Below are 22,137 nucleotides of genomic sequence, written 5' to 3'. Positions count from 1 at the left end.
CCCAGGGGCCCACGATCTTGTGTTTGCATTACTGCTAATATGTTTTTGTTTATGACATTATCAGCATATGATTCTTCAGTCAATATATTGACACTTTTCAATTCATACCTGTCTGTGTGGGCTTCATTTTAAAATTTTTGTCATTTATGTTTCCTCCCTATCTGCCTGCACTTTTCCATGTTCGCAAGGTTCGACTTGGCAGGGTTTGGTCTTTCAGTCATACACTTTTCTTTATGAACCTGCTGTACGTGGGTCATGGAAAATTATACCGAAGGTCATGGAGAGTCATGGAAAAGTCATGGAATTCTTTTTCTAAATACCGGTGGGAACCCTGTACTTCACTTATGTACTGGGTTCACTGAAACAATATCACAGAAAGTGTCCCATTTCTTTAAAGTATTAATTTCATCATTTCCAGGAAGAAACTGACAAAGACCACAGAGAAACTTAATAAAGTTATATGTAGATAATAAACTGAAAAATGCCTTGCTGTTCCCACTCACTACCTGGTGTCTTCTAAAAGAAAAACATTAAATTACTATGTGAGCGTGATGCCCTTTATTTTTTACTTGGCTTGGAGACCAATTACATCTCATCAAACTAATTGCCACTATGAGCTTTCTAAATAGAGTTGAAATCGTGCCTCTCTGTTGCTCAATGATTATTAAAAACACATCACGATTCAAGGCCCTTTGCCAAAATGTTTGTCACTTGATCCATTTCTAATTTTGAAAGAGGAAAATAATTTCTTTCACTCTCTAAGTCCAATTACTGCTCACCTGCTTTTGTGGTTGTTGTTGGTAAAATGTTTTGTCAAAGAAAGTAAAGATGGTAAAAAATAAATGAACAACTTTTTCAAATGCATATATACTGTATGTATGTATGTATATATATATATATATAGATATATATATATATGGATATATATATCTATATATATATATATATATATATATAGGGAAAATATCTTACTGAATGTATATTGTGGATAAAGTAGTCTTCAATTTATTAAATGTGATTAGAGAATTATCTTATTGAAAATGGATTTTTAAAACAAATTTAGCAGTTTTAAACTTAAACTGCAAGTTTTGTTGAAAAGCTTGGTAAAAGATTACACTTGTCACATTTTCATCAGAGCTGCACATGAGAAAAGAGATTTGTACTTTAGTTATCTCATTATGTGTAATCTTTATTCATACTACGTGATGAACAAAGATTCATCACGCTGTGAGCTCATGCTTTTACATTAGCTGGTACAGTTTATCTCTCTACCATGTGAAAAATTGGAGAAATTTGTGTGAACAGTTTGTCAAGGACTCCCTCCATCATGACTGCACATGAGTGCATAGACATGAGCCGTAAAGGTGTAGATGACCGAGTTAGTTGCAGAAGAAATTGATTGACTTGCAGAGTCCAGGTCTCACCCTAACATAAAACCTTTGGGTTGAATTTGAGCACGTGAGCCAGACCTTCCTGTGCACATCAGTGATTCACCAGTAACCCAAGTCTTATCATTGCCTGATGGGAAAAAAAGGCTGTTTGGCATGCTTTAATGGGCCTGAAATTAGCTTCTAATTATCCACTGACTGCTGGACCATTATGCACGTGACTTCACAATTGAAAGGTGGAATAACTGGCACCAGACTGGGCAACATGCGGAACATGTGCCTCAGGCTGAGTGTACAAACATTTACTGGGATTATGTTGCAGCTGTACAGCCAGAAATCAAACTGCTGCATTTTTAAAATTTTTTATTTTGGTAAGGTTGTTAGGAGATTGACTTATTATTGTTTGATTGGTAAGCCAGACAGCTTTATTGGGAAAAGAAAATGTTCATTAAGACTTTTCTGTTCATAGTTATGATCTTTAATAGAGAGAAAAATGTTTTACAACTTTTTTATACCAAAATAAAAAAAACATCTACTATCATGGATTTCATGCTGTCTGGAAAACCACTGAAGATTTACAATTTGATATAAGCATTTTTTTTTAAAATATATAAGGATGGAAAACATTTGTATTTCTAGACAGTGAAATATATCTCTGTTCTCACTTGTTTATATTTTTATATTTTCTAATCTTGTGTGACTGATGGTTGTGTTTGGTTCCTTCAGACGCAGACAGACAAGACGCCATCAACTTGTTCCTTCAAGTTTACCAGCCGTCAGAGGGTAAGGCACATCTGTGGGAGCTTCCCACTGACTTTTATCTTCATCAGAAGAGCACCATGGCCCTTCAAAAGAACAGACACAGGTAAGGAAATGACTTTATGCTTATAAGTATAACTCCCCCTTCATGTTACACAAACAGACATCAATCTTATGGCTTAAAATACTGGGAATTGCTAGTTAACACAGAGAGAGTCTCTTGACAACAACTCAATACATAAAGGCATCAAATGTGATGATAGCGTCATTTGAAAGAGCATCTTATTAAGAAAGGAATAAGAAACACGTTTCTTGTTTAAATTAAACATGGTAATAAAAGTAAATGTACCTGGGGTATAAATAATTTTGTGCTTAACTTTGTGCAGTGTTCCTGTTTCATTGGTAACAGGGATACTATTATTTTTGAGGTTTTGACCCAGTATCACTTGCTACATGTGTGTGTATTCATGTTCTATGCTTTCTTGTTGTTTTCATGCTTACACAAAAGTGGACCTAATTTTCTTTCTCGGACCAGTAGCTTCTGTGGCAACAATGGTCCCAGAAACCAGACTCATTATTCCAAGAAATTAGCATGACTGCAGCTGTAATCAGTTGGGCTGTCACATATTGTCCAGTTTCTCTCTGGCTAGCATAAGGGGCAAATCACATAGTAAAATCACAGTGAATGCATTTCTTCTTTCATAATGGTGAATAGGAGTCGGGTGTATTCAGCACTACAGTAGGCGGTCATGACAAGCCAATTTCTAAATCTGGGTTAAGTAAAGCTTCAGAGTGCAGACAAAAAGAGAACACATCAGTGGTTCTCAGAGGAGCTTAATAAATGTTTTTTGTCTAACTTGTTTCCAGCTACACATTTTGGTGGTCAGAGGGAGTCCTGTCCTACCTGCCTGTACCTTATGATGAAGGTAACTGTGTCTGTGCATTCAACTGCTCTCTCTACTTACTAGGCTACACGTTATTTCCAAACGGCACAAAAATGTACAAAAAAAGAAAAAGCCAAATAATTTGTTGGAATTAGAATTGGAATTGTATTTCTAGGAAATGTGCCCTCTGAAAACCTCGGCATATCTATATCACTCCTTTTTTGTCGCGTTTAAAGCAAAAAAAAGAGAACTACAAGTTGTGCCTTTTTAGACTGTATAATCTGAATTTGAATATATGATTTGTTTGTTTTATTTCTTTCTGCTCTTTCTGTTTCTTTTTTTTTACTTGAAAATAACATGTAAGGCTACGCAACAAACAAACAGATGCGAGATTTGTAATTAAAAAAAAGAGAGAAAGAAAGAAAGAAGCCGGAGGGGGCTGGATGTCATGCTGAGATCCTTTGGTAAAGCCAAGCATATAATAAAAGTGTGGTTTTTAAAAACTCTAAAAACATGCTGTGAAAAGACCTGAAGCATGCTGTGAAATAACCTGAAGCATGTTTTAGTGCTTAAAAACCTTCCAAGCTGACTGAATTAAAAGATAAGATTGGGACATAATTTTTTCACAGCAACACAAAAAACTCTTTCCCTGTTGGTTGATGGTAGTTGTTGCTGTCAGGTTGGTACACCCGGTTATTAGATTTAAAGGACAATTACTATTTCACTTTTTCTATAGCTTTTCTTATTAACAATATTCAATTTTACTGTAAGAAACCATCTGCTTTTAACCTCATTTCACATAATTATGTTTTCAAATGTTGCAGTGCTCATTAATGTGGCACATAAAAACTCTTGATGTCATTTTTATTTTGTGTCCGGCTGTTAATGTTCCTCAGTATGTGTTTTTTTTTTTTTTGTGTGCGTAGTTGCTTGTGAGAACACAATGAAGACCGTCAAAGTAAAGAGGATGAACCAGTTTGATGAAAGTGTTGACATCTACACAGAGTTCTTCAAACCTTATGAGCTCACATCCTTTGATGACACTTTCTGCATTGCGATGACCAACTCTGCAAGGTACATGAGTACAAACACCAAAACACTGAGGATTTTGGAGGTGAAATCGATTGTGCCATATTGAGTTTACTCATTTGTTGATGTAGAAATTGCAAATGAACCGATTTAAAATTTTTGATGAATTTATTACCTGTTTATTACCGAGATAGAAAAGGATGTTGAGTGACTATATTTTCTTATTTGTTCATACAGGGAATTTATGCCAAAAGCCGTGGGAGTGGATCCAAGTCCATTCACAGTCCGCAAGCCAGAGGAAACTGGAAAATCAGTGCTGGGGTGAATCCTTCTTTAACTATGTCCATTTTAGCACACTGGGGATGATGTTATTGTTTTGTTTTTCTGTACGGTGAATCCTATGTCACCATGCCCTTACACACACACGCCCGCAAACACACACACAGCTTCATTAATCATCATGTTCTCAGGTTACCAGAAAATACGGTCTGTCCTTTTCCGTGTTTTTGTTGAGCGGACACATTGATGAGCTCTGTTTGTGAATGCATGCATTTCTGATATCAAAAGCTTAAACAGACAAACATTACTAAGAAAAAGAATAATGCTTACTGCTTTTACGGTCATCTCCGCATTAGTTCAGTGCAACATTACCGTAAGTATATATACCGTATATGGGCTGTCAAATGTTCTGTGCTGAGTCATAATTTGACCTCAAAACAAAATATTATGAAGTGATTGAGATAAGTGGTGACCTGTGTGTGTAATTTAATCTCTGTACAAACACAGCTGTTTTTAATAGCCTTATGGTAACTTTGGAGGAGCAGTAGAGCTCGACAGCTCATGTGGAATAATCTCTTGACAGAACAGGAATTAAAACTGGAAATCAATCTTGTAGCTCTTTCATCTGAGCTTTAAAAAATAGTGGCAAAATGAAAGCCGTTGTTGAGAGCTAATGATAAGAGGTCCCATATAAAATTGTCACAAGTCATACAGGATATGTAACAATCATGTGAAGAAGGTGCTTTTCTAAAAGAAAAAAAAAAACAAAGCTGAACTTTAAGCCCAGAGAACCCTGTGTGTGGGGACAAAATGGCACAACATGTCATCTTGAACACACCATCCTCTCGGTGACGCATAACGGGGTCGGCGTCACTCTATGGCCATCTGCAGCAACCTGAAAAACACGACTACATCTATAGTCAGAGAGCTACGATGAGACACATGTATCCGTCCCTCTTCATGCTACATGTCTTTGATGTATTTACCCCCAAAATACATTAAAATTTGAGGAAATACTAATGGAGAATGAATAATTTTGCAGGGTCCTTGCTCCTTAAAATAGAACAATATGCTGTTAGTGCTCTAGTTGGAGCACAGTATTCTTAAACTCAAAATCATGGTTTTAAAGGGGGATACTATTTTATTTCCAGGCATATAAGAGCAAATAAGAACAATTATTTCATATCAAAAATAACTTGCATCATTGTCCTATCAGATGCATTGAAATTAGACTCTTTCTTTCCTAGAAGGTCTTGCCCTTTCTGACAATCCCCCTTTCAGCACGAAATTAAAACAATTCTTCTCCATGATGCAGTTTACAACTGTTCCTAGGAGCGTTGGACTGAGAAGTGGCATCAGTAGGCTCGAATTCAGCCAGGTGTTTGCTAATTACTGCTGTTGCTAGTCTGCCATTTTTTTTTGCAATTTATTAAATTTTTTTTTTTTTATTGAGGTGAGTTACAAGCTACGACCTCAACTTAAAGTACAATGGAAACAGGCATTTTTAGTTGGTTAAGTAGGACTTAAAATGGGGAGAGATTGTTTGAATTTATCTAAATGTCTCTTCTGTACAAAGTGAGAAAATACTTCAGAGAGATTACTTCTACATAATAAGAATATCTCATCATGGCGTCTTTGTCAAGCTATGGTGCCTGTCGGTATTTGAGAAATTTACTTGCACTTTATTTAAGGTTCATATAAGAGTTACTAATAATGTGTTTCCTTGTTGAACAGCAAGAGCAGTAAGGAGGAAACCATTCTCCAAAGGAAGACGGCAGCCAGTGCGCCTCCTCCCCCCAGTGAGGAGGTCATCTCTAGTACGTCTGAGGACGACTCGGAGGAGGATCGGGACGATGAAGGGTCTGTTTCACAGCGCTCTACCCCGATCAAGCTGCTGACAGAGTCTGGAGAGAGTGGTCGCATGCAAGAGGTAAGATAAAGCCACATACTGTCAAAAATAAGTCAGTGGGAAATATTACTGCAATCAAATGTGACTTCCTCTGAGATCTGATGTATTATCTGCTAAATGAGGTCTAAATCACATCTCCTACCAACTGAATAGTTTTATAACTGTTGTGACTATTTTTTTTTTAATGATGGAGAGAGAATTGCTTCCTTCCGTGTGGCAATCCAAATATAAATAATGGCTCCTACAGGCCTAAGGGAAATAAATGCAATGGTAACTGCTTGTATTTTAGGCCTTAATGGCATTTTGCCTTGCAAAGTGAGTACCTTACCTCTCCTTATTTCCGTGTTTTCACTTGTATTTAAGTGTCTCTCAAGAAAATTATTCCCTTTGGTTTACATCAAACTGATCTGGAAATATCAGCCTAGTCACACTCTATGAAACAGCATGGAGTGCTGAAGATAAAGTCGATTTTCACCCCAAAATAAGTGAAAAGTCCCAATTAATGCAATTCTCTCTTTCCTACCCTAAAATGTCAACAGCAGTGTTGTTTGGCTGATGTTTCAACATCAGTTTGGTGCTATAAGAAGTCTTAGATAATAGCATTGCCAGTATGAGAAAGTCTAAAATGGCACACATGATACTTTTAAGGATACATAAAATAAATTCAAGCACCATAAGCATTTTTTTCAAGGCACTATATTCGGAATGTTGATGACACACCAAACTAGTAAATTGTATTGTTTATGGCCTACAAAATTGAAGAGGTGATGAAAGTGAAGATCTCTTTTAGCACTTTTAAGTTGTTTATGCGTTGGCGTGTGTTTTTGTGTGCAACATCCACACATTAATTGGAATTTTTTTTTGCAGGAGCATTCAAATTACACCAATCAATTTCTGTCATGGTCACAACTTTTGTTCTTTTTTTCTTTTTCTGCTAAGTTTGATTGGAGCAGCTACACTTAGTGTCATTGATTACTGTCCTTCAAAGTTGGTGTGTAAATGAGTCCCAGCAGACCTCTGTAAGCTGTACTGGAAACAGCTTGACTGATGGAATCAAAAGTCAAGATTAATCATTTACTTTTCAGTCATTCTTAAGGTCTCACATTAGATGCATTGTTCTATATGTGTTTATGAACAAACACTATAGAGGACATAAAACAAAAATATATGTTATTTTACGATACTAAATTAATTTGTAGCTAAAAGTATTTATTAGGAATTTCATGAATAATTTAATAGATATTATTGTGAAGAAATGGTCAAAGTATTTTTTCAGCACCTTATTTCTCTCAGAGGGAGTGTGTCACAGTTCCATCTGTTTTCTCCTTTAAATCAAATTGTCTCTATGGAGTCTGAAGCATGTAGGGCACGTGCAGTGGGATTTGTCTGCTTTTAGTATATCAGGTGAGAGTCACATGCAGGTGTCTGCTTTTCTGGGCTTCACTTCCCTCGGTTGATTTCTTAGCTTGATTTTGATCTGTGCTTTTGCTCCGAAAATAATATCAAAGTAGGTTAGAGTTGGTAGTAATCCTAATTCACAGAAATAAAAAAGGTAGCCATTTTCAATATGAGTAACATGTTTTAGATTTATTGTGCCAAGGCTTTGATTCTGTTTTCTACAAGTGTAGTTTTTTTCCTTTTAGATATTTTAACCACTGCAGACGTACTTAATGGAAATCAGATTGAGACATCCATTTGTCCATCTGTCCATTCATCCATTAGTCAACCATTCATCCATTAACCTATAAGTTTGTGTGTAACTCTGGCCATGTTTCCCTCCATTCATCAATCTATTATTTGCCCATCCATCACTTCAGCTATCTATCCATTTTATCGTCTGCTCATCCTTTCGTCTGTCAGTCCGGCATTCTGTCTGTCCATCTTTCAACTCTTCCATCAGTCTGTCTGTTCCTCTTTCTTGTCTTTCTTCCTTGCTACAGTTTTTGTTTTTTACAAATTACATACTGGTACAACCTTTAGAAAAAATATCTATAAATCAGCTGTCAAGCTTTTTGCCTATGCTTTATCAACTGGATGAAAGAAAATGTAAAAAAAAAAAAAACCCAAAAAACAAAACAAAAGGCTGAAAGTTCTCCAAACAGTGTAAGGACCATGAAGCAAGCAGCTTTGGATTTATATATACTGTAAACCAAAACTTATCTTTCTGTTTTTAAGGGTGGAATGTTGATACAAAAGCAATTTGTTGAGAAAGTTATCAGAAAGGAAAGTAGCAAATAATTTTCAATTTCTATTTCCAATCTTTCCCAGTATTAGAGAATCTAAAAAGTTGGAAATTTTTCTTCAAAATCTTGGTTTTTTGTTTTGTTTTGGGGTTTTTTTGCTAAAAAAAAAATCCATTATTTTTTGCCCTTGAACCTAAAGTACCATCAGTGAATCTGAAGTTCATTGATTGCCTTCAATCATTAAAACTAAATCTCATCTGAAGAATTGCTTGGAACACAAACAGGATTTGCAGCATTTTTCTATAAAATTAATAGAAACGGAAATTCAACTTTCAATGTAAAGTATTAATCTGACTGTGCGCATCATTTGAATACTGTTTCCCATAAACGCTTTCTGAACCAACACCTACGAGTATATAGGTTACCATATGTTGGCTGTTTTGCGGAAGGCATGAATCTGTGAATCTGCCACGTCTATATCTGTATCCGTTTCACGCCCCGTGTGGACTGTTCGCTTGTTTCCATCCTCCCATTGACCCAGATTCTGTATTTCTGCAGGAACATCTAGTACAGGTACAATGTCACTATGTCAACAAGATGGCTCAAATGTACCATGGGAACAACATTCTCCAAGAGCACTCTTCATAAGAAATGCATTAGACATATATTTCAAGAGCAAAATGTAAACAAATTCAATCCTCTTTATGGTTTTCATGACATCAGCTCACACTCTATCCTCCTGCCCTCATTTACATGTAATGAAGCTGTGATTCACAGTTTTTGAGATGAGGTGATTGTTCCCACAGTCTAAAGTGCTTTCTTGGCTGGTGACTCAACAGCTGGGCTCCGCTGTTAAAGGATTTTGTTGTGTCGGACGTACGCCGTCTGGTTCTGTTGTATACAAAGTAGGGGATTTCTGCCCCTACTTGTAAATAGTCTTTCTGTCTTATGAAACTAGTCCTGCTCCAATTTCATGTCACCATCAACTAATTTTTTACATTAAAGCTTTACTCTTCATTGGCATATTTATAAGTACAACTGATCCCAAATTTATTCATACCTCCTGCCTGATTTAGATTCAATTTTAATTTCAGTCAATCAAAAAGTTGAGTTTTATTTGAAAATTATATAATCATCTCTTAAGTACAGTGGAAAAAAATGAAAAAGAAATAGAAAAAAATAATTGTTACATTTTATTAACAACGGCATGTTAAAAATGAGGACTAAATAGTGAGCAAAATTACTTGAGCTATTTATGAAGTTCCACAGATTAAAAATAATTGCTTTTATTTGAGTCAAATAAAGAGTTCCTTGAGAATAATGAAAAGGTTTGTTTACTCATCCATCCATTCTTGAAAGGCGACAGGAACTTTCAAAGAAAAATTATTCTAAGTTTATGTATTTCCAAGAAACACTGAGTATTCTCCAGAATGTCCATATGCACTTGAATCAGCTAATAAATGAAGGACACTTTAGATTTTTTTTTTCAGTTGTTTTTGTAGTTAATTAACAAGCCTACTGCTTTGTCATTTCATACACTTTTTTCTAGCTCTTAAATTTCAAAAAACAAAACAATAAAAACTACTTAAGGACCTTGTGAAAGGAGGTTAAAATTAGGTCACTCCCTTGTGTATTTAGAAGGAGTCCTGCTCCATTTTAATCTGTCACTTCAGTTGCTGAATAGCTGGCATTTGAAGTGAGAGTTTACACCCAAGGTGGTTGAGGGATTTTGGTGAGCCATTATCTTCACAGTCTGCATCTAATTAAATGGATTTTAAACAAAAGAAAAGTATTGTGCTTTTTTTCTTTTCTTTTTTTTTGATACTTTGACACTGTCGATTAAAACCTTAAAATTAAAATTTTCTGAGCAGAAAAAGTCTGCTTTCAGAAATCTCAACAGGTTTGACTGTGATTAGAAAAATGCCTGCCTCTTTTCTCTCCATCCATTTGTTTCTAACTCATGAGTCATGATGTATTGTTCTTCAGTTTTCTGTCTTGTCAGGACCTTGAGCGATGATCCAGTCATGAATAAATGCATTTGGTGCTGGACATGGAGCTCACGTGTCAGGCACACATTATGTGTGTCGCTGCCTGCAGGCAGTCTCTGAGAATGGATTTGGTGCCAGCACAACACACGAAAACGCTGAAATATTTAAACATTGGATCATTACCGCATTTGCTGTTAAACTACACATGCTTATTTTTTCTGCCTTACTATAGATGTATCAGTAAGTTCATGTTTGTCCTGTACTGCTTGTCCTAAATGTCCTATTTTTGTCTCTGTCTGCTTTGGACAGGATCTGTGGATCTTTGTTTTTGTGCTGATATGTTTTTTGTGTTCAGAGCAGCTATTTCTTGTTCATGGTCCCCTATCTGTGCAACTCTTTCACCTGTCTGTGCAACTCGCATTAATACAAAAACAATAAGATCGAAAGCATAGTGCTGAAACTATTGCTGCAATACAACGAGGGATATTGGCCTTGGTAGCTGCTCTATGTGCTGTTACATAACAAGCTGCCTGTTGTTTCTTTAGAGGCTCCTTTCAGTTTGAAACAAAATCACCTCCAGTTCATAAAACAATTAAGTCATATACAGTATTTCTGAATATGCTTCTTTGTCATATCTACGCATTACAGATCATAAAACAAGTTTCAGTAGACTTAAAGATGGATAAAACAGCCCTCTAAAACCTTTTTTCAGGTGCCATAACGTAATTTTAGAGGTCTAGTAGAGTTTATATTCTGGTGCGTTATACCTTTTAGTTGGCAAAAATGAATTCTCGCAAAAGATTAGACAAGTGGTCATAATTCTATGGATATTTTGTGTTTCTACGAACTGGGCACCATGTGAAAGAACCCCAGGAGGCCACAGGACACAAACATGAAGAAACCTAAAACTGCCTCATCAGACACCACTAAATTACTGTCAAAGCTGCTTATATTAAACTCGTTGGGTGGCCGTAATTGCTGAAGAAGTTGCAGAGGAGCATCTGAACTTGATGACCTTGTCTGAATGGGTTTATGTTCTGAGAAGAGCGTCCTGAACTGGTCTTCTTTGTACCTCTTTGGTAACATTGATGTTAACGCGTCAATAATACTTCAGCACATTTATTTTCATTTGTTACCATTTGTCTTACCTCTGCAGGAGGTCCAGCTGCAGCAAGCAATGAAGGAGCCTTATGGTCGGATTCTTGCAGAGTGTCCCGCAGAGGAGGATTTGCTCATTTACGAAAGGTAAAGGTTACTGCTATAGATTTCATTTATGGACCCACCTTTTGCAAATTGTCCACATCAAAGGCAGATTTATAATTATTTAGTAAAGTGGTTCATTAGTTTTTGCGGAATTCTGTTGTTGGATGCTTTTATTTTCCTCTGAACAGATTTTTTTTCTTTTATTGAATGGAATAAAAAAAGATGCTGCCGTCCATCTAAACAGTGGAAGTTGAAAGAAAACTGTCTATGTCTAAATGTGGTTAAAAAAAACGTAGCTTGGAGTTGATTAAAGAGGCTAACCTGGCCTGAATTTTAACAGGACCATGGAGCAAAAAACGGATGCTAATTTTATGGGTGGCTAAATAAAATTAAGCGCAACTCAACCTTATAATTGTCATAAAAAATATGTTCCTAGATGTCCAGTGTTCAGCATTTTTTTTTGTCTGCTTATCTCTTGTCCTCATCTACATCAGGTTGTACTGATTATTTCAAAAAACACAGCTGGAGAAGCTCAACAACCAAAAAACCCCTTTACACCAGATTAAGGTCGAGAGAAATCATTTTGGCCATTCATGGTTTTTGTATGCATTGTGTCTCATCACCACTGCAACTGCAAACAACAGAATCTCACCGCGCAATCTATTCTCATGCCAATAATTTCTGTGCTGTGCTTAGACAACAAGTACTCTGACCTGACAACTAACCATTGAAATAACAGGTTTTTTTTAAAATCTGACCTAAATACCTAAATTATGTCTGAATAGAAGTGCTGTTATGATTTTCAAAAGGTTTTATTTCTATTCATATGTCCCCAAGTCAGCGAAGGATGAAACAAGGAGTCTGTGTCAGTCACCCCCTCAGGGCAAAATAATCAATTTTGATAAATGGACATAGTCATATTTGCCCTGCTCTGTGCATCACACTCTTGACCTGACTGTTCTTTGTCCACCTTTGTCCCCTCATTCACTCATCTGTTTCTCTTCTGTGTTACATCTTATTTTTTGCCCCAGAATGCACCCAGCAGTGTTGATAAATAGATCCCCACAGGCTTCGAAATTGAGCATAACTATTTCTTATTCAGAAGCTAAATGAATATTTGATGATAGCTTTAATAATGTCTTTTTCAGACACAGCCTTCTTATGTCCTTGAAAGACCCCGAACAGTTTGGAAGTGATTATGTTTATTTGTGATAGTCGACCTTTAAGTGAAATATACTTTCAGTACGAACCGCCCTGAGGTCTACTGTAGTGTTTTTTGTTTTGAGTTCATCAAACGTTTAAGTGATCACATATCAGAATTAGTCTTGGATTTGTTTTCAGACCACAGTTTGTCCTTTCTTTTTAATGCACAGGACAATTCTTATGATAACTTTTAGTAGTTTTGTAAAATCTCCATAGATGTTTCCTCTGCTCAATGCATGAAAATGACCAGAAACAACATCTTTTCCCCAACCACAGGATGTTTTTTTTTTGCTTGAAAAAATGAGTAGCCACTCATTGCTTAATTTGGGGTTAAATAACTGGTTTCCAGCTGGCAGATAATCACCAACGGCTTAATTACCCAGTAGGAGGTTCATACTTATTCGCATAGTTAAATCCAGGTCACATGTTTTATTTGGGTCAGGGATCACTTATATACAATTTATTTTGTGATGTATTATAAAACCTATGCTGGGAGTACCAGGGTTTCAACCTCTCCCCTGAAGTCCCGAAAGAGGGTCAAAAGACCTGAGTCCAAACTGACGATTCTGATGGCTCAAATTAGCATCCCTTCTTCAATTGTAAACGTGGCCATTGACCGTCAGGCCAGAAAGGAGGAGTGGAAAATCATGCAAAACTTCTTATAGGATGCTAGCTAAAATCCTTCAGGTCAGTCGACCCGTCTCTGGGCTCCAAAGGTAGAAATGTTAAAATAGGACCCTTCTCTGGTACTCACAGAAAAATGTTCAAAGAAAATTTGACTTGGGTTGATTATTTAATATACCAGTTACATTGTTGCAAATATTGCTTTTTTCTCTGTACCTGGTGTGACATTTTTGGGGAAAACGTGTTTGTGGGTGAGGTGGCACAGTTGACTCGGTGGACTGGCCCCGTCAGAAACTTGCCCAATGCTCTCTGCCAGTGGTGGAGTCGTGCGCTGTTTGTTCTCTAGTGCCGGCTGATTCCTTTCTGACACATATCGCTATGGTCTCCCCTCCCAGGCTTTGTTTTGTATTCCAAACACCGTCAGCGCTTTCTGTTTTCTGTTTCATGTGACTTTGATGGCAGACACAGATGTAATTGGAGCAAGGGAATTGGCCTCCAAATTGTCGTGAAGAATGATGTTCATATCCCTCCACCATAGTGGCTCATAATAAGAACGAAATTGCATTCATTATTGAAACTGGAAGCAGCAACAGCTCTAAAGATGTTAGTGAAAGGCAGAGCGTCACTAATCAGTGCATCAATAATAAAAATCATAAGCAAGAACAAAAAATCCCCTTATGATTTTGCACATTATTGCCAGTGGGGGGGGGAACAACCTGATGAATAATTAGAAGACGGTGGATCCAAAGATATTTATGAAGAAAATAATATGATACTGAAGGGTAAGGAGTTACAATTTACCTTTTGGTTTTATTTTAGAGGGTAATTTTTTATATACGTTTCTTTTTTCTTTCTGCAGGTTTGCACATCTTGGTGAGAACCAGCACACAGTGGAGAAAACAGAACGCATAAACTTGGCGAATATCATTTGCTTGTAAGTAAAACGTGAACCATTAAACGAAAAGAACTGGGGTCGCTGTTTAACAGTTCAGCACAAATGCCAGTTTGGTGTTCTCATATCAAAACATAACAAAGTTGCAGCTTTTTTATATAAACCTTATTCACTGTTTTTTCCACTGGATCTCATTGTACTGATACTCTATTTGACTGTACTTCTCCTTTCTCTTGAGGCTGTAGTGTTTATAGAGCTGGTTGTACAAACACAAATGATCTAAATCCATAACCTTTTAGCAGAGCCCTTTGATTTCATAAAGATGGTCCAGAAATACTCAGAAAGGGAAACACAGCAGAGGCAAACAAACAGAAAACAGCAAAAATAATGTTGACTCTTAATTTCAATGCTTATACCTTGCAGCTAATGAAAATCCAAGTTCAGACTCTTAGAAAATTTGGATATTAAAGCTTTTTAAAACGTATAGTTCTGTATATAGCCTACAAACTCATGTGAAATACTGTTGACTTAACCATTGTCCTGTAGAAACTTGTTGACATCTTCCACCAGGACAGAAAGCCACAAAGAGCCATAGCTAGAGAAGCTAAATTTTCTGATTACTTTTTGAATTCAAACATTGTTACTGTTTATCGAGATATACATGGAAATACTCAGACACGTGTAACTAAGCTTAGTAGCTCAAACTCACGTTTTGTTAACCGTTGCCATATTAGCTTTAAGTCATAAAAAACACTTGGAAATACAATTTCTCCCCCTAAGTATCCTCGGGAGAAGCGCAAAACTAAATAAGTTCCCGCAAGGCCTCTAGCTGTGCACTCTTATGGTATTACTCTATTTCTTTTCATTCCATGCGTGGTCCAGCCGTCTTCTTGCTGCGACTGCATCCGTGACCCAGCAGGAAGTGGAGGCACTATGCACAAGCACACGTGTAATTTCAATGTGAAGCCATAGAAAAACACTCTTTCTTTTGATCATAAAAGGAAGCACATATTCCATCCCAAGATGTAAAATTTCTCTGCCTATAAATTAAGAATTTATAGTTTCATCTATTTTTTCAGATGAAACTTGAAAGCCTTAACATGTTTTTTTAATAATTTGAATTTTTTTTTGTAATTTAATTATTAAAATAATTTGCCTAAGTATCAATATAAATAATTGACATTATGAAGAAACAAAAGGATGCGGCCATCACATTATTTATCTTTTATCGGGAGCAGAATTGATCTAAAATGGATTAAATGCATTTTAATTGATAGTTGGGCAAAAGACCTTGGAATTTTCAAGCATTAAAGACAAAAGTTGAATTCAACTTTTTCTGCTTAATAATTTTCCTGGCAGCTGCACAATGCAGTTCGAACAGAGGTATTAATTTCAGCTTCATCTCCAAGGATACAGAAAAAGCTGAGTGCTATTCAATAATTTAATCACATTTTAGTAAATGTCAAATCAATTTGAATAAATTTTAAAAATGGAAATACTGTATTTTGAAAGTCTTAATGCACAAATTCACTCTTCACTGTTCGTTATCTGTTTAGTAAAGTAAAAGTTTAGGAAACAACTGATGCTACTTTTTTTATTTAAAAGTAATTTAATCTACACAGGTAGAGAACATCTATGGATGGGAATGTTAAGAACATCTGGCTGGAAAATAATCAGGCATTCTGGACATTGCACGTTTTAGTAGAATAGGGAGAAAACTGCAAGAAAGAAGTTCACGTGGCAATCCTTTTTTTACTTGTCCTGCAATTGTACATTGCTTTGTGAGAACAAAGGCTGCAGAGCATGTGCAGTTGAATCACAGTTAAATGAATTGCAAGAGATGACCCTGAAAGAAGGTTTTCTTCTTTTCCAGACCTTTCTGAGCAAACCTACGGAAGTCAGAGGTTGATTCAGAGATGGTAGAAATTTTATAATGATATTTTTTGTGTGTCTTTATTAAAAGAATGAGATTACCTATACTTGTAACTATTCACTTTTAGACCTCCTAAAGACTGTTGCACTTTCTGTGGTTAGAAAAGGCATTGATGTTGAGCTGCTGATTTACACGCTACTATGTCTTCCAATAATTATAACATAAAACTTCAATAGATTCTCTTGGAGGCATCTTTACAAGATCCTTTTTTCATTCCTCTGTTCTTTTTCCTTCTTTCCTTTTTAATTTGTTGCCCCAGTTGTCTTCCTTTCTTTTTTCTCTATTTCTCTCTTTCTTTTCTGTTTCCATGTCCACTGGTTTCGAAATAAATCCAAAGTAAGTTCTATTAAAGTTTTATAGTGATCACATCAAGCGGAGCACCGTAGCAAAAGCCGTAATGCTTCACTTGTGAATGTAAATCTATTTGGCTTCTCATTGGTACTAAGATAACAACTCTGATTGCTACAAGACACACAAGAAAAATGAATAAAAGGGAAGTTTTCTATAAGTTGAGTTAGAAGGTGGTCTCAATCTTATCAATTAGTCCTTTATTTTCCTTCACCTTTCTTCGTCTCCTCCTGTCTGGTCCACAGCTGGTGGCAGGTGTGTTGGCTGTTACGCAACCGGGCTATTCTAAGTTGTTACGGCACCCTGAAAGTGTGGCTCCTGTTAGGGGCGCATTATTCATTCACCTCCCTCTGTGTGGTTCCTCTATTGATCCATCCGGAATAGGCAACTGGATACTGACTCCATTGGTGGAGATAAAAATGGAAATTATATGAATGCTGTTGCCAATTCCTGTTGTTTTGCATTAAAAAGACGAGGGTATGAATTTCCTTTTCAATGAAAGTCACTGATGAGGATTACAGTGCAGACTAACATGATATACAGGAAAAGAACAACTAAATCTGACTCATTTTTAGAGCTGCTGGTTGAATCATCTGTACAATTAGTATCTGCACACAGGAAATATCTTTAGGAAATATTTATATTTAGTGGCCTATTGCAGCTTATTTTTTGTAAACACTACAAATGTCACAAAATTTTAACTCTTGGCTTATTTTGATTTAATACAATTTTTAAAACCAAAAACATGAACAAATTACACACACATATACCTAGTTTGTTCAAGATGAATAATTCACAGCTTTGTGTCTAGTTAGAAGAGCCGATGCCAAGTTTCTTACATGAAGGCATGCTTTTGTGTCTACCTGAAGTTCTGCCTTTGCTTTCAGAAATCTCATTACCAGTAAGGTTCTGTTGAAACTCAGTTTTGCTTTTTTTTTTTGTTCCGCTCCTGTATGAACACCAGCTGCTGTCAAACTGGCTGACTGAGTGGACCATCTGACAAGCAGAAGCTTGTTAATCCATTGTTTGGATAGAAAGACATGCTTTGGTGTTTAGTTTCTGAGAAAACATGACAAAACATCTAATATGCTGCTGAAAAAGTGCCCGTCTCCACAATCCCCGTGTTGCTTTTATTATCAGCGTGGCCATTAGCTGCTGCTTTAAACACGTGATATTCAAAAAGCTTTTTTTCTTTCTTGGTAAACTAAAAATAGCTTTTTTTGCTAAATATATGGAAAGGTTGTTTTTTTCCCCCGCTTGTGTTAGTCTTCTGTTGCTACCTGATTGGTCTGACAGTTTGCTTTTATTCTCTTACATGTCTACTTTCAGAGAACCAATGTCCCACTTCAAGGATGACAGCATCTATGCCGTCTCTCTTCCTCAAGTAGACAGAGGCAGTCACGAAATGTTTGCGAGCCATGTAATGACGGGTCACGGCCAGGTGAGGGCGCTGTGCAGGGAGGATATTTTGATGTACAGGGAGTACGTGAAGAACAGATACATGTGAAAGCCAAATATCTGAAACTGGATGATAAGGACAAAAATGTTTCAGTTTTTTTTTTTTTTGCTCGTCACTCTGGTAAGTTGTATGCATTTCTCCTGACGATGTACAGAAGACCTTACACAGCTGAATTTTGACTAAAAAAAATAATAAAATCAAATAAGCCTTTTGTATATTTTCTGTTTTATAAGTTTTCAACTATATTATTTGTGTAAACCTACCTGTTACAAGGCTACGATGGTGGTTTTTTATATATAATCACCATATATAACTTGATATAACTTTTATCAAGTTATATATAACTTGATAAAAGTTTTATATATATATATATATATATATATATATAGTAGTTGCAGAATTAAAAGCAAATATAAGTTGTGCGAATTGATGCAAATAATTTTAATCTTATGTTTTGGAACACAGTGCAAGGAGCTGACATTGAACTGTTTCTAAAAGAACATATTGTTTGGAGTCAGTTTGTCATTTCTGACTAATCTTTTGTCTCTTTTTAAATGTTGTTTTATTTTGCATATATTTATCATTCCAAAAACATGTCTGCTTATTTTTGTAAATATGAAGTGTTTCTGTAAACATGAACCATAAAACTTTCATAGTTGACAAAATGGTACACATTTTAAATTTTTACTATTTTGTGTTGAACATATGAGATGTGTTTTAATAAATTTAACACCTATTTATCAAACCTATGTGAAGGACTTCATTGTGAAACTGTTGTTTTTGAGGTGCACATGCAAAACATTAATGCACAAAAACTGACCTTAAACATTCTTATTCACGCACAAATGTGCACTTTGCTATTTTGACCAGTACTGTTTAAAACCGTCATGTAACATTAGATAAAATCTATATTATTTTAATTCAGCAGACTGTCTTCTTGAGATTGTCCAAATGCAATGATAGTAAACATGTTAAACATGTTAAATGTCTACCGAAAATGTAAACACACAGGTTTGCTACAATAACATTTCTGTTTAGCCTTCCAGATGAAGATGAATGCCTTTTGATAAAGTTCAGCTTTTAACAGCTAATGGAAAAATTAAGACTCATTCTCTAACCATGTGCAGAATACCCCAGGGTTCTGTCTCTGGGCCTCTTCTCTTTAATCTCCATAACCTCCCCCTAGCTCAGACTATAGCAAATGGTAATATTAATTACCATAACTATGTTGATCAGAGATGTCACACTCAATTTCAGTATTTGTCCCATCGAGATCATGAATGTCCTCAAAGGGTTGGTTGTGACGGGATGTGATTGATTTGATTGATAAACTGATATTTAAGAACACAACTGTTTGTTTATTTTCTTTCCGTTCATGTAAGGAACTTTGCATTGCTTTTCTGAAAATGCTCAATATAAATAAAATTGTCTTAAATTCCTCTTTTGTAGTTGGATTTCATGTATGTTTATGTCTTGTTAGCTAATGAAGTTTTATATTAGTGGGAACTACTGTAGTTTAGTTAAAAAAAAAATTCTGTGACTTGATGCATTACTCAGTTAACAACTGAAGCCTCCATATTGTATTTCTGATGCCTTTCATTAAGGATGCAATCTGGTCTCCCTAATTTGCTACCCATCCATAGATCTGATATTTTACCTTTCATGCAGCTTTTTTAAGTGTTCATTTCCCCCTACCATTAGATCCTTTATCCGCTTTCACGTCCTTGCTGCCTTACACTTTATGTTCCCTCTCCCCTCACACTCTCTCAGCTCTCAGCTTTCAAGCGCAGGTGTCAGAAAATGTGAAATGTTCTCCGTTTACGACTAACACTCAGTCGTCATTCAGACTGACCACCGGCCACTGCATTAGTGCCACGTGAGAGTAGGGGAGGAGGAGCAGGGAAGAACATGATATGCATATGATGTGATGAATGAAGAGGTTTCTTTTTAAATGTGAATGAATATTTATACTTTTGAAACACTGCATTGACATTTAATTGCAACGAGCAAAGATTGTATTGCTGATGTCAGGTTTGCACATCTCACCTAATGTGACAAGAGCCTCTTGGTGGACCTAGAAGGCTTTTTCTCCTGCCTCGGTTGAGATGCTTCAATGATTTTGGGTTGCGTCACGGCCGCGGGGTTCTTATAGTTTCTTTGTCGACTCCAAAATAGTGAGGTGATGGTGCTAGCGACACCTCGGGTGTGACGGCATAACTCGCACCATGCTCTCTACATTAATAGATAAGACTACATAGGGCAGATATTTCTTATTCCTTTATTTAAGCTCTTCTTTGGAGGCTGAAATACAGGGAGACACTGAATCCATTCAACATGTAGCTTGTAAACCAATAGAGAATTGTCAGTTGTAATTGTTGGTTACGTTTTCTGTAATTCTGCCAACCACTGCCTAAAAGGCCATCAATGGGACAGGACTCCTGTGAAATGGCTCCTATCAACTCGTATTAGCTGAATGTATTTTATTTCAAAGTTTTAACCCTTGTTTGATATATTTTCATTGAGCTCCATTCCCAAAAACGTTCTTCTGCTTGGACAGCTGAACTTAAATGCCTCATATCAGGTGACTGTCATCTCATAAAAATGCAGTGAAATGTAGAAGAGACCAGTTTTAATGTGAACAGAGTTTTCGCTCTCTTTATTACTGAATAATAAGAGCCTGCCCAAGAATTTGTGGAGAAGCTTGGTGAAAATAGACCATTGATTATCAGGATAAGCCACAGTTAAAGTTAGAGGCGGTAGTGTGATTATACATAGCTGCATGAATTTCTGTTTGTGTACAGGTTGAACTGTTCAACTTTGAAATAGAACAGTTGTGTAACCTACTACATCACCTCATTAATATATGTTTTTTTTAAACAGCGTATGGGTCACAAAGTTTTTCTTTGGATAAAGAAAAGTCTGAGATTATCGTTTCTCTGTTGAAAACGTGAGTGCTTTGTTTTTTGAATCCTAAAACAAATATGAAAATAAAGGCAGAGTTTCAGTCTTACCTCAAACCTCTATGTGTTTTTATATGATAGACTTTTACACAGTAGCACATAATAGTGAAGTAAAAGAAACAAAAAGTAATGTTTAAGTATTGCTTCAGAATCTCTGTGGGATTTTGGTATATATAACATCCCGTAACAGTTAACAATTACATCAAAGCTGCGGATCTCTATAGCTCTGCCAGATTTGTCATGGGCTCTTTAGCTGCTTCTAGATCTGATGTATTATTTTCCTTCTATTTTGCAATTACACTCTGCTTTGTGTTGGTCTATCATGTGACACCACAAATTTTTTTAAAAATGAGGTTTTTTGGTGAAAATGCGCATAAGAGTTACAAATACTTTTATACCATAATGTTGCAACCTAATCTAAAAGTTTCAAAGTTTACTTTGTGTAGTATAATGAAACAAGACTATAACAATAAATTTTGTACACCTATTTTATACATTTTCCAGTTTTGAAAGCAGAGAGATTCTTAACCTCAGACAGATGAAACTATACAGAAGGAAAATCAGCGATCTAGACTTTGAATAAAAAGAAGCACATAAAAACTTTGATCTGCAAGAACACAACTACCCTAATAAAAGAAAAAAAAATATATATATATATATATCAAATTGGGCCTGCTCATGAAAAGTTGTTTTAAAGGACTGATGAACATCCATTGTGATCCAAAAACATTGGTGGTCTTTGACATGGACCACATAAGCTGTGAACCAGGGGTGTGTTAGAAAGGATGCCACACAAGTATCAGAAAAAATATATATGTATAACTTATGTGTCTGTTGCACCTCAACGAGTTTTCTATTTCTTTTAAGCATTTGCAGTCAATGGAGAATTGCTGCTGTCAGCTCACTGCTGAAAATAGGACAACTATTTCAATACCCCCAAAATGTAGATGACCTCCCATGTTTTCAGGAACTAAAAGAGGGACTCTCACAGGGCCATTCATGCAAGAACCTTCAAAGCATAAACATTATTTACTTATTGCTAACATCTGCACTAATCTTGCTGGTTAAATGATGGAAATTCTGTAGAATTTGGGTC

At 36.1% G+C, this 22,137-nt stretch overlaps 1 protein-coding gene across 1 annotated transcript in view; it reads left to right on the top strand.

Moving 5' to 3' along the window:
• The window catches only part of fig4 (FIG4 phosphoinositide 5-phosphatase), a 44,990-nt gene extending 25,470 nt beyond the window's left edge, over positions 1–19,520 (top strand). The window contains exons 16-23 of the mRNA XM_023348115.1: positions 2,115–2,253; positions 3,015–3,073; positions 3,958–4,105; positions 4,298–4,381; positions 6,074–6,269; positions 11,576–11,664; positions 14,309–14,383; positions 17,952–19,520. Of these exons, the coding sequence (XP_023203883.1) occupies positions 2,115–2,253; positions 3,015–3,073; positions 3,958–4,105; positions 4,298–4,381; positions 6,074–6,269; positions 11,576–11,664; positions 14,309–14,383; positions 17,952–18,129 (968 nt within the window). The 3' untranslated portion in view covers positions 18,130–19,520. The remainder of the gene's footprint in view (positions 1–2,114; positions 2,254–3,014; positions 3,074–3,957; positions 4,106–4,297; positions 4,382–6,073; positions 6,270–11,575; positions 11,665–14,308; positions 14,384–17,951) is intronic.
• The last annotated feature ends 2,617 nt before the right edge of the window (positions 19,521–22,137 follow it).

The sequence above is a fragment of the Xiphophorus maculatus genome, chromosome 15, assembly GCF_002775205.1.
Source record: "Xiphophorus maculatus strain JP 163 A chromosome 15, X_maculatus-5.0-male, whole genome shotgun sequence".
In the NCBI taxonomy this organism is placed as follows: Eukaryota; Metazoa; Chordata; class Actinopteri; order Cyprinodontiformes; family Poeciliidae; genus Xiphophorus; species Xiphophorus maculatus.
This window is presented reverse-complemented; position numbering and strand designations above follow the sequence as displayed.